The sequence below is a fragment of the Mchenga conophoros genome, linkage group LG1 (assembly GCF_057382185.1).
Source record: "Mchenga conophoros isolate Kocher_MC1m ecotype Shallow Benthic linkage group LG1, M_conophoros_male_GT1.1, whole genome shotgun sequence".
Lineage (NCBI taxonomy): Eukaryota > Metazoa > Chordata > Actinopteri > Cichliformes > Cichlidae > Mchenga > Mchenga conophoros.
The window spans coordinates 4,747,597-4,761,065 of record NC_140526.1 but is presented as its reverse complement, the minus strand read 5'-3'; the positions used below and the strand labels follow the sequence as shown (position 1 = coordinate 4,761,065).

The window sequence follows — 13,469 nt, the reverse complement described above, 5'->3', positions numbered from 1 at the left end:
CTTCCAGACAGAGAGGACACACCACGAACTGTAACCTCTAACAGTTTCCAAACAGCTGTTATGAGAGGGGAAACCTATCCATAAAGATATTTTTGTACCGTAAACTGTAAACCATGGCATGGTATCTAAATAACTGCTTCTTCTTAAGGATCAAAATAAAACAGTGTCAACTTTTATTTTTAATTACTTATTTATGTATTTATTTATTACTCTGAGTAACTGGTATGGAAAATGAAGTGTGTTGGACCTGAAGATGTTTTGCCTCCTGGGTACACCAGTGAACTCATGTCACAAGAGGGTAGCAGGTGGAATTTCAGAAATAGCCACAATGTCAAAAATAACCACTCATACATGTCACTGAATGGTTAGTGGTTTAAACATAAATCAGGTGGTCAGTACGCATTCCTACACACATACACACACTCTGCTAGTATCTAACTCTATCTGACAGTAAGCCCCATGCTGTAGTGTGTGTGTGTGTGTGTCTACATGCATGTATATGTGCCTGCGTGCGGCCATGTGACACACCGTCCAGGATTGTCCAGCCTCCCCTTTTTGTGACTCGCTTGCACGGATCGTATTACTGGCTGCTCTCCCTGCACCGCTGAGCCCACCGCCTGTGCACCAATCACAGCCTGTCGTTATTTTACCTACGAGCACATGCATGCACGAACGCACAGACACAGGCTCTGACACACCACATCCCTGTGCTTCTCCGCTGCGTTCACATGCGTCCCCGCGTTGCGCTGGCTGCGCCAAGATGAGCGTGGTCGCCCCGGTACCATCTCACCGCCTGAGTGGGAGGGAGTGAGAGAGCGCAAGAGAGAGAGAGAAAGAGAGAGAGAGAGAGAGAGAGAGAGAGAGATTGTGTGTCTTTCCTCTCTCAAACCCAATCTTACCTTCTCCTGGAAGAGACCGCAACGAAGCCGTTTGTTTCGGCATCGTTCTTTTTTTCCCACCCCTCCTCCTCCTCCCGTTCTTCCTGCATCCCTCCCGTTATTGTCGGTCTCCCGGTTTTCAGAGACCGGTCGTGATTTTGTGGAAATAATTTTTTTGTATATTTTTCCCTGCTGGGTGTTGGTAGCGCGCAATTGGTGCGCGCTTCTAAAAATTCCGGCGAATGGTGGATTTGGCAAACATGGAGACGGTGGAGAAGGAATGCGGGGCCCTCGGTGGTCTGTTCCAGGCGATTGTCAACGACATGAAGGTAAATGAAAGTTTATTTATAAGAATTTGTTGCCACGGTTAAACACATGTGCTCCCTCTCTGAAAATAGCGGTGTCCTGCAGCCTATTCCCAGCTGGTGCTCTCAGATGGGCTACACGGTTAAAATACCTGAACACACGCCTCTCCTTGAAAGCTAATGCTGATTTGTCTTCTATTTAACAATGAGGTGAATGAATGGATGATGGCAGCCTTTTACTGACAGTGATGCGGCGGCCCGGTGGGTTATTGGTGCGATCCGACCCCCACCGCCTTCCTCACGCCCGGAATATTGGCTGCGCATGCAAACGTCAATCCATTCTTTTATTTTATTTTCATTTATTTTATTTTTTTTAATGCAATTCTCAAATCTCAGTCCAACCACAACAACCAGGCACGATCACCGCTGTTTTCTCTCAGTCTGATCAGGTTTATGCATATGGATAATTTTGCAATCAATTTGTGCTAAATGTGAAGACCAGCTGGGTCTTATATCAAAGCCCTGTGGAAGTGCCCATATTAGCCTGGGACTCCATTCATCTCAACGGCTCCGTGGAGTGGCATGTATAATTGGCAAATATAATCAGATGTGTACCCCTGTCGTGACTGACACATTCCCTCACATGCACACGCCTGAATCTTCACCAGGCTCTCCTCAACCTAAGACCTGCAGCGACTGTGTAAGAATAGGTGCGCGCTCGACTGTTGCATGTTAAGCCTCCGTCGTCCTTGCTTTTCTGGTTACTCTGCGTCTCCGTGAGAGTGCAGCGTCATTGATTTTCTGTCAGGCTGATCCAGCGAGAAAACACAAAAGCACGAGAAGCCGCGCAGATACCTACCCCCTCTGTCCGCGTGTCTGTCTGCCCATACCGCGGCCTGCCTGTCAGTCAGTGATTCTGCAGCAACCGTGGAGTGGTTCGGTACCCACCCAAGCTGAATGTGCACCGGTGCTGCTGTAAGATGCTTTGGATGAAATGGTTGGAGATGCAGTCTCGGGTGTATGCCTGCTTGTCAGACGCCCATGCAGCTCTGCATGCTTTTCTGTCTGCCTGTCACCTAATGACACGCACCCTTCTCTGTATGTTCCACTAAAAACCAGTTTACATGCGTGAATGTAAAATACGTAAAGGTTTTTCTGTTGCACATTTCATTGCTATCTGTATGGCTTCACATGCTAGAGGTCACAGCCAATGCAGCACATTCATTGTGTTGTAAGCATAAATTATTGACTTTCTGTTGTGGGTGAGACATGTCGAAGTGACAGAAGGGGATATGATCCCGGATATCAATATCAACCCACGATCAGAGAGTACTTCCAATGGATCAGTTCTATTTAATGTAATTCAAATAATACAGGTGCATGGAGAAATGACATGACTGGCAAAATCCAGTCAATAGTGACTAGAACATTATGGACAATAAAAAAGGAGCATTCCTGTGATTTACTATTAATAGTGTTTAATGATAAAGCAGCAGAAAGAGTAGAATTTTCTGTTTGTAGTGTGCACATCTAAAAGTGATTGATGCCAAGAAGATTGAGAAGGGACTAGAATACCTAGATATCACTTTTTAAAAGTGAAATTCATATTGCAGTTGCACTTGCAGCAAATGCAATCCTCTTTTTTTATTTTGCTTTTAACATGGAGACTGGTCAATATGACTCAGACTAAGAGCAGACTACAGCGAGAGTACCACCATAAATCATGTCTCGTATTTACACTCAGCAATAAGCATGTGCAGAGATCTGTTTACAGTGATTGTAGATCCAGTGACTGAAATTTACACATGGCAGTAATGAAAATATTTAGCTTTGTGTGACGTATGATTAGAAGTTAGCAGTAGCAACAGTATGTATTTATACGTTGGTAATGGTTGAGGAATGTCTACTTAGAGTGTTGTAATTGGATACATATTCAGTGGTGATCATAAATCAGTATTTTCATGTGTCTTTACCAAGGATTTGTCATTTTTTTCTCTTAAGAGCTCATGCTCAAACATATGTGTACAGTACACATTGAGATGGGTTAATCATTGCTCAAAGAATAGGCTTCTCAGTGCATCAGTGTTTCATTTATTATTCATTTATTTTCTAATGCATCTCCCGTGGATGTTAACCGCCTAACTCAGAAAAATGTGGGTCACTAGAAATTGGGCTAAAGCACTCCTGACCTGATATAGTTTGTATGAATTCCTCAACCAGGCATTGAATGAACATTAGTGAAGGGATAAGAATCATTGAGTTATCAGCCCTCAAACTCTTTTTGATTCTACAGGAAACTCTGTCTTTAATCAGTGTTCATAGCTCACCAAGAAAGAAGCCGTTTGTCAAATGTAACAAATTAATAGTTTTTCTTGGAAACAAGCTGGTTTTGACAGCTTTGGTGATTAAATTGATGCATGACTTGTGCGACAAAATACACACTTCTGAGGAAGCATTTTTAAAATGCCAGTACATGATTTGTGCATAGTACCACAAACATCCACGATTCATATTTAGATTAGATTTGAATTAGTAAAAGACTTGGATACATAATTATATAATAATGTACAGTCATTTGTGAGCTACAATAAAACTGATCGTTATGTTTTAGACATCATATTCTTTAAAATGAAATACAGCACATTTAAAAGAAAAATGTGCTGATTCCTGTACACACACTGTCAAATATTTAAGAATATTCACCATCCCATCTGCATCCATGAACATGTGCACTTTGATCCAAAGGATTTGTATAAATTCGATGTAGTCTACCCTTTCATCCATAGTATTCTAAAATGTTACAAAGCTGTACAACTCCAGGCTTCTATAAATGGTGTTAATTAAAATGCAAATGTAGTGCAAATTAGAAGCCATACTGACATAGCAGTCTGTTTGATTTTTAGATCCTTATCTTTTAATTTAGAAGAAGACTAAGACTAAATTCATCATTCAAGTATTCTCACAACTACTCATGAATTATGAAAACAATTAGAAGATGAAGTGAAAGTAACTGTAAATTGCATACATAAACTGTATATGAACGATGTGCACACCCACCCTGATGTCACTCATTGTTTAGAAACTCCCAGCGAGGTCAGTGTTTTTACTGTTGGTGTCGTGGTGGTTTAAACCTGACACTGTGCTCCATGGATCGCCTACAGCTACAGGTAATGGTCTGCACCAGATCGTCCAAAAATGGTCATGTCACACGCTTGCTGATCAATGCATTTCATGCCTAGAAGAGGCAAACCATGGCAACTACACAATGGAACAGCAGGTCTTTTGCTGTGATACTGGGTTGGCTGATTTTACTGCACTGGCTCCCTATCAGACTTCGAATGTTCACATTAGGTCTCTGCACAGTTAAGCATTATATTAACAAACATTTGCAGTCATATGTCACCAGCAGGCCTTTCAGGTCTTCTGATCAGGGATCGTTATCCATCCCCAAATTTAGACAAAAAACTGAAGGTGACATTTGCAATCACTCTAGAATTCACTTCTCTCCTGTCTATGATCTGTGATCTCAATGGACTCATTCAAAAAGCAGCTTAAGACTCATCTTTTTAAACTGGTATTAGGGTAACATTTCATTCTATTTTATTGGTTATTCTTTTTTATTGGTTTCCTTGTTGGCTTTAAATTGATCTGAAACACCTTATATATATTATCCCACTAATGGATTCCAACTGCACATGACACATGGTAGTCCTTGCTCTGCTCTTTGGGCTCAGTGAGCTTGGAGCAACCTAGAGCAGGTAGAGGATTTCTGAGTGGCTCTCAGCAAATCTCCTGAGCAGAACAAGGATTATCACTGCCAGCTACAGTCCAAGACAGACAAGGGAATCTGAGGCTGAATGTTATGACAGCGACCTTGCCAGTAAGCCAGCTGGTAGAAAAACAACAGGCTCAGGAATGGACCACGGGTAGCTGTGAACAGAGACTGAAACCTCAAAATGTGAATTAGGAGTTTGTGCATCAGCATATCAACTACAAGTGTCATTGTTGTTTTGCATGAATGAAAAATAAAAACTGAAACAAAAGTTAGTGCTTATGTTTAAGAAACACTGAGGTGGTAAATGTCAAGCTCCTAGATATATTTTTATGTATTTATGGGATATTTAGCTATTGAGATTTCTGTTGAGTTGATAAAAAATGAGTTGATAACTTATTTATATCTACAAATCTAAAACACTTGGACATCTGGATTCACGTGTGATATCAGGGTTGATCAGTATACTATACTGCCTCACAAGGTTTCAAGGTTAGTACATCAGATGAGAGAATGTTTGGTCAGGGCTTCTCCCCAAAGTTTGTGCACTCTCTCAAGATGCTGTGTCCTGCCAGTTCACGTTTTTTGTATAATTTTGTTTTCTGCAAGTGGATCTATAAGCCAGTGCCCTTAGGTGTCATTGATGGTTTTCGGTTTGCAAGATTCAACCCCAGCGTTCACTGTTTGCCAGCGTCAGCAGAGTGGATTCACGCAGTTTAGAAAGCACTTTTTCTTCCTCATTTCCATCATCTTCCTCTTTCTCCTCTTGCTTCGCCCTTCCTCTTCCAGTACTCAGCAGGTTCTCCACCCGAGGCAGTCAGTCACCCCTCATGCATGTGCACATGTGCAATCTGTATGTGCATCGTATATGTAAGCTGCCTTTGATCTGATGTAGAATTATTGAGGATAACTGTAAATTAATAATGGTGCACAGTGGGAGTTGCAAAGTAGCTCATAATAATAAAACAGCCACAAAGTAATAATGTTCTTATTACTGTGTACAAAAAATATACATGGGAAACGTTCCCATATACTCATACAGCCAATTCTGTGCATATCTCTCTCTCTGTGTGTGTGTGTGTGTGTGTGTGTGTGTGTGTGTGTGTGTGTGTGTGTGTGTTTAAGGGCATTGTGTAGTTGTCAGCAAATGTATATCCCTTGAGGGCCATGTCTCGCCATTTTCAAGTGAATTGTTCACACAGGTTACAGAGGGTCAATCTGATGAGATGAAGACGTCATGTTCATGGTCATCTGATTAAATCAGCCAGTGGATAATGTTTTCTTGACAGTGGCGGGAGGATAGAGTAAAGGAGAATATAATTTTATTGTCAAACTTGCTGTATTTCTGGTATCTGGATACTGCGCTGTGTCGTGCATGTTCAGTTCTTAACATTTTTTCTCCTTTTTATCAGACTTTGAAAATCCTGTGTTGTGCTTTTGTGATTTTTTTTCCCCAGTTAAAATTGGTTTCATTAAATAGTTTTTTTTTCCTTTCCCCCACTGCTGGAAAGACCTTGCTGGCAATCCGGGCATTTATTCCAAGAGTCATCTATGTAACACATTTATGTGATGTTTCAAACAAGTGTTTCTTCAGCTAATAATAATGTTCTAATAATCTTAGCAAGCATAGCACACTGAATATTTGCAAATGCAAAAATGCAGTTGAGTCTTCATGTATTGCCTGCAGCGACGTTGTTGGCATTATGGGATGCACATCAAAAATACAAAGTTATGATGCAAGTCATTTATGATCCACTTGCATGTGTGGCAGCAGTGCTTTCATGTAAATGACTGCCCTATAGCTTCACTTATCCTAAATGCTGGCTTTACAGTGACTCTGAACGGCAAGTTAAATTCCACAAAGGAATTGAAAAAGGAGAAAGAGCTATTACTGCCATTAAAATGTTGCTGCTGGGTTGTATCAGAGGATAAGTGGTTAAGACACCATATGCCTACAAAGACCCTCGTTTGATTCAAACAGGGGACCTTTGTTGTATGTCACAGTCTGCCTCAATCAGTGTTTATGTCCTGTTTTTTTCTGTTTAAAGAGAATCCTAAAAATACCAGATGAATTGAGAGTGTTAAATGGACATAGTGCTTGCCTGAGTCCTCATTAACGTGTTGAGCAGGAAAAACAACAACCCCACCAAACCAGCAGAAGTGGAAGTAAACTGGTCAGTAGCCTCACAGAGACAGTTCATTGTTGTCCATCCCTTTAAAAGCTGGTGACAATTATGCCCCATGACCCTTGGCCATGCCACAGAACTGAAGATGCTCTGTGGAAGCAAATCATTAGTCCAGTCTGTGGTGCGCTTGTGTCCATGTGGTCCAGGACACTTCCGAATGCAAGGCCTGTTGTTTAGAACAGAGGCCCGGGTTCAACCCAAAGATGGAGGAAAATCGACAGGCAGATTTCTCCACGTAGCTCGTGTATGTCCATGCAGCCTCTGCTACTCACACCAATGAGCTTTTTGCAGCACAGACATCAGCACCAGCATGTTAGCTCATGCTGCAGATGTTTGATGTTATGTTTGATTGTATTGCCTTTCAGTGAATTTCTCACAGATCTTTTGACAATGGGCATCAGTATGACATATGGGTTATCCCATGTCTTAATGACAGACCTGCAACACTAATAAGTCTGTTAACTTGCACAATTAGCAGTTCTGTCCTGGAACAAACAGGCTAAACCTTTTTTTTGTTGTCAGTTCTGGAGGGATACTGCTGGATACTCCAGAAGTGAATTCACATAACTTGCAAATCTACTTTCTTTATGGAAATACATGAAATGCAAATCGAATGATTTATTAGAAGGATTGCTGTATTTCTGTAATCTATCCAAGCTGAGTAAGTTTAGCAGAATTAAGGCAAATAGATACAAATAGATACTTTGTCGTGATACTAGTTTTTCTGTTCTTCCTGTTCTTCACTTTGCTGTGATATTGAGTGTTTAATTCCTGTTTTCATTATGTTAACATTCTTATGCTGAGTTTCAGTTTGGCAATTCTGGTTATGGTTCATGTGTTTATTTTTATTTTTATAATAGTTTTACTTCCCTCAGTGTTTATGAGTTTTATGTTCAATTTAAGTTATTCACAAAAATGTAAATCACATTGTATCTTATTCACATTTTCACATTGATTTAAAATTTTCTTTTCTTTTTTCCTCTGGAATGATTTTATAACAATGGTTTTGAAAAGTTCTATACAAATAAAATATCATCATTATTATTATTATTATTATTATTGTTATTGTTATTATTAGTAGTATGTTTTCTTCTCTCTCTCTTTAGTATTTTCTCTTTTCCCTGGGTACTGTTTCTGTTGTTTGCCACACCTTAGTTTGCCCCACCACCTGCATTGGTTGCCTTCTGCCCTCTGTGTACATGTAATGTTGCCTTTTTTCAAGGTTCATGTTTGCTTTTCTACTGCTATATGTTGTTCTTTTCATCTTTTCATTCCCTGGCTCCCTCTGTTTATCTTTATTGATTCCTGTTTGTTCCTTGTGTTTTTGGATTTCTGTTTTCAGTTGGAACTTTGTTTACACTGAACCTTTTTGGCTGTAAGTCTTGCTTTTTGATGAAATATTATGCCTCACTTGAAGAGTTTATGACAAACTTGGTTGATTAATGGAAATTTTGATTTTTTTTTTTCTTTCATTGTCCTCATCTGGCAGTTGAGATTGGTTATTATTGCTAACTGACACAGTTCAGGTTTCTGCTAATAACAGTAATAGTAAGAGCACTGTTTAAAAACAGAGAGCATAATTCCAATCCTAATTGCATCTAAAGTTAATAACTTTGGACTTTAATACTGAATCTTAATGGTGTTCAGAGCAACTGCTTTGAATTTGTCAAATTCCATCAACACTGAAGCTGAGAGGCACCAGCAATATCAGTTGTAGTAACTTTTCAGGGGCATCTATTAAATTTTTAAGAGTTGGCTAGGAATTTACTATATACTTTTTGCTATATCCAATAAAATGAAATGACTGTACTCTTACTAATGCTGCAGTTTTAGAATGTATTGACTTTGATATTCCTAAAATATGTACTTTAGAGAGAATCAGATTTTTAAAGTCCATCATATACTTATGTATAAGATGCCAATATTCCAATAGGACACGCAAAGGAGCATCTCCCTCGTTAGAGCTTGTTAAAATCTCAGAGGTCGTTAGGGCCCCGAGGCTCATTAGAGTCGGTAGAGATGAATGGGGAGGACTGGTCTTGGGAGGCGTGGAGGCTACTTGGGAGCCCGCCAAGACAGCTTCACTCAGTGAACCCTTTGTCAGGCCTGTCAAAACCTTTTCATCACAACTCAGCTGTTTACTGTAAAACACGCTGATCATTATGAACAGGCCAGAGGCTGACACAGAGAATAACAATGAACATGGCAAATCAATATTCTCCTGTTCATTTCAAAAAGAAAGTTTTCTTCATGCTCTATATGTCATCATTTCATTTCATAATCACATGTATTTGACAAGCATTTGATTTATACCGGCATTAGTGTGAAGGGCATTAGTGAGCAGGGGCTTTCACACTCACAGTTGCTCTCATCATTTTTTAATATGAAGGGTTACTGTTATGAACGGATAGATTTTAACGGCAACTGCAATCTTTTTCTAAACCTGAACATTTTTAGTGCCTAAACTTAACCAGCAAGTGGAAGATAGAAACGAATCAGGGACATCAGTCAGGAACTCCTGCTGACAAACCTGCAAGCACGTGCCACTATCTGAAACCTCTTTATGCAGACTTTGTATGTGGGATGTCACAACACCAGAAATCTGGTCGAAGGCTCTAAATACCTGAAGAATTACACGATGCTCATTACCCAGCTCAACAGCTAAACAAAATGATCATCAAAACAAAAATAAACTCCTATATTGAAAATACATTTTAAAACATTGATATAGTGGAAGATCAAAATGTTAAATCATATTTTTCAAGGCTACTGCTGATACAGTGCCAAGACTTTAGCATAAGCATTTAATGTTAGCAGGTGTGGCAGCTATCGAATGGTACCATAACTGTGTGTCCCGGTGACATCCCTGCTATCTATGCCGTAGGATGAAAAGGGGTTGGCTTTGCACAGCTTCACTCTATTCACATCTTAGCTAGCCTGAGGTTGTCACTTGGGATAATATTCCAAGGTAGGTTTTCCATCCACCCATCCATCCATCCATCTTCCTCCACTATTAAATTCAGGGTCCTTTCACAACAAGACATATGTGGTATTTCTTGAAAACAGTTAATTGGTAGAATCTATTGTGTTTCGTATCATCAGCTGATATATAGCATTAGCAATATTGAACTGCAATAGTATTACAGTAATGCATTAAAACAAGAATAGCTCAACTAAGTAAAAGGAAACTGAAGTCATAATTTCTTTAATATGTGAAGGTCAGCCAGTCCTTAACTTTTAAGAACGTTTAAGTGCAGTTTTGTATTTTGCTCTATTTTGATCTCCACACAGTGGCAATATGGCCCACTAATATAATTAACCATTGATACTGCCATGTGATACAGTGGTAATACATAATATTATGAGGCATTACAATCAAGTTCCACCTCTCATCTCTGTACATGAGGGGAGTGACGATAACAGCTGCACTTAGTCTTAGAAGCCTGATGGGCACACCTTCAGCATCCAGTGACAACCCTTTGACAAGAGCGGAGCAGTGCAGAAAATAATAACCTTCAGCCCAGTAAAGTGAAAGGGAAAAAAAGCCACGAGTTTGGATGATTGATGGCTCCTTGTGAACATGCCATCCAGTGAATGATAATGCACCTCAGTCTCATCTTTTATCACTGTGCAGGGTGTAAAATGTGTGCATCTCTGTGTGCCTTTTATGATTCAGGACTGAATATTTATGCTTAAAGTGTGTGTGAATCATTACTTGGCCTGGAAATTAAGGCTGAAATCCACATCATAAGTCAGTTTTCTTGTTTACTGGCTAGCTGATGATTTTCTCTTTCTTTGATTGGACTTTTTCCCAAATTAATGGACGTGTGGTTCTGACTTGCTGGACTCTTTCCCATAACCTCCTCTGCTTAACTGCATCAACCACCCCAGCTCCACTTTGTATGTCATATAGATTAGTATATACTGTTATTTTTATTTTTAAAAAACTGATTTTGTCATTTTAAGTCATTATAGTGTTGCTACCATAACTAGCAGCAGAAATATATATTAATCAGTGTCATCAATGTAAAACGTCACTTCACTTTTAGATTACCACCTTTCAAAATATGGAGCTGCTGTCCTTGACAAGTGCCAACAGCAGATGTTCTGAACAAGCAAGATGGAAAATAGGACAGGTGACACATCAAATAAATGCAGTCAGACAACATCATGATCTGAAGTATATGTTTGCATATAGCATATAGGTGCTGGTGCAATTGCTGCTACGCTCGGAGTAGTTTTTGCTATTATACTTGTTAATTAGTGCAAATCTAAATTTCCAATCCCCACCCTAACCAGTCACAACTGAGCCTGGTTCCGCTGGAGATTTCTTCCTGTTAAAGGGGAGTTTTTCCTTCCCACGTTTGCCAGAATCCTTGCTCATAGGCTCTCATCTATTTGTCGGTGTTTCTCTATATTATTGTAACGTCTAGCTTACAATATAAAGCACCTCAAGCAAGCTCTCGTTGTGATATTGGGCTATATAAATAAATGGAATTGAACTGAACTGAACCCTATCTTCTTCTGTAGATTATTGTTAGAGCACTTGATGACACTTCAATAGATACTGACACAGACTGAACACAGATAAGGGCACATTGGCAAGTCTCAACAATCTCAACTAGTAAATCTAAACTTTGGGTTTCAGCATCTTACCAGCTAAACTTTTCTTACTTCTCACAGTTACAATGATTTACTACTAAATGAGGTCAGTTGAGTGTTTTCTATAGTGGTATTTTTGTGTAGTGCAGCATCTCTGCTGTCTAGGGCTAAACCTTGATTACTTGACACTCACAACTGAAAACAGTCATTGATGTGATACTTCTTCGAATGCACAGTTGATGCATTTTAATGTAAATTCCCCAGGGAAGTGTCTGTATGGTCATAAAACACTGGCAGGTATTTGGACGTCCAAACGGAAACCTCTTGCTCAACTTATTATGATGATATCAATGTTACTCAGTCCCATAATAAAGAGACACGTGTGTAGAAATTTAGCATAATATCTTAAATTTGAAATAAATTTTTTTGTGTTTCCTGTTGGGTTGCTTCATGTAGGTGGAAATTCTGTACTGAGGGTTGGACATTGCTAAACTGACACTCAATGCTGAACCAGCGATGGCTTTCTAGTGATTTGGTGGATGTTAGTCAGTTAAAGGAAAAAGATTTATCTGTAGTCACAAATAATACCATGTAACGGTCCTGAAATAGTGTAATGTCATGATCCTGCTAAAGCACCGGTTAAATATTTTTAGCTGTATCCTATTGTAATAATGCTAATATTCTTTGATTCTCGGCTTTCATTCCTATTATGATACACTTGATTGATTATGTGTGTATGTTCATATCTACCCCTGTTTGGCATATTACATGACATTCATCAGTGCAGTGTATGATGCAGACATCCCAGATGTTTCACTCGTAGGGAGTCTGTGATCTCTGGCCTAACAGCAGAGTGACACAACAACACACAGATGGTTTCCTCTTTCCTTCATCACTGTGTTTAGATTGGAATTAGCTGCTGCACTTCATCAATTATGCAGTGAGGCAGCTTCATCATTGCTGCGCTGATTCTTTTTTCTCCAAAACCAACTGCCAGGTGATGTGGTGGAGGATGTGCGTAGTACCGGTTTATTCAGAATGTTTAAAACTGATATTACATACGTGACATTTTCCCCTGTTTAGTTTATCGATTTTTAGTTCAACTACTAGCTTCTCTAACTGAAACCACAAAATGCATATGTCCAGTGCAAATGCACTTCATAGGCAGAGGTGGAAAAAGTACAGACATTCTGTACTTAAATAGAAGTACAGATACTTGTGTTAAAAAATACTTTAAGTACTAAGTAGTAAGTATGTTTTTTTCAGTCGAGTAAGAAAGTAAGAAAGAGTAAGAAAGTAGCTTGTTGAAGGAAAATTCCACCATTCCACCATGCAAAGGTAACTGAACCTTGTACTATATTACTATATTAATAAAATAATATTAGTACACGAGAATAAAAATATGATTCCAATCTTAATTCTAATTCTAATGGATGTGCAGCTGTGAAGGCCTCCACACATGAACAGTAAAATGAGTACAGTCAGGGGTTAAAGTGGAATCTGGCATGTGGAAGAACCCCAAGACTGCAGTCTAGTGAATTCAACAAGATGTCAACAGTTTCACGAGCCATCATGGCTGATTTCCATTTCATACACTAACAGTATGAGGTCTTTATACTAGACAGTACTGTTGATACGTTGAGTGAATTAATCTAAGCATCATCATCTTAAATCTAAATGAGTTTACTTCACTGATGTAAACCCAGACTGGTCATAAGGAACCGCA

At 39.4% G+C, this 13,469-nt stretch overlaps 1 protein-coding gene across 3 annotated transcripts in view; it reads left to right on the top strand.

Moving 5' to 3' along the window:
- Positions 1 to 679: 679 nt before the first annotated feature.
- The window catches only part of LOC146582770 (protein MTSS 2-like), a 78,458-nt gene continuing 65,668 nt past the window's right edge, over positions 680 to 13,469 (top strand). For 2 of the 3 annotated variants that reach the window (XM_085288714.1, XM_085288629.1), the window contains exon 1: positions 680 to 1,207. In XM_085288714.1, coding sequence (XP_085144840.1) covers positions 1,121 to 1,207 — 87 coding nt within the window. In that variant the 5' untranslated portion in view covers positions 680 to 1,120. The remainder of the gene's footprint in view (positions 1,208 to 13,469) is intronic. The other variant, XM_085288805.1, reaches the window with a different exon arrangement.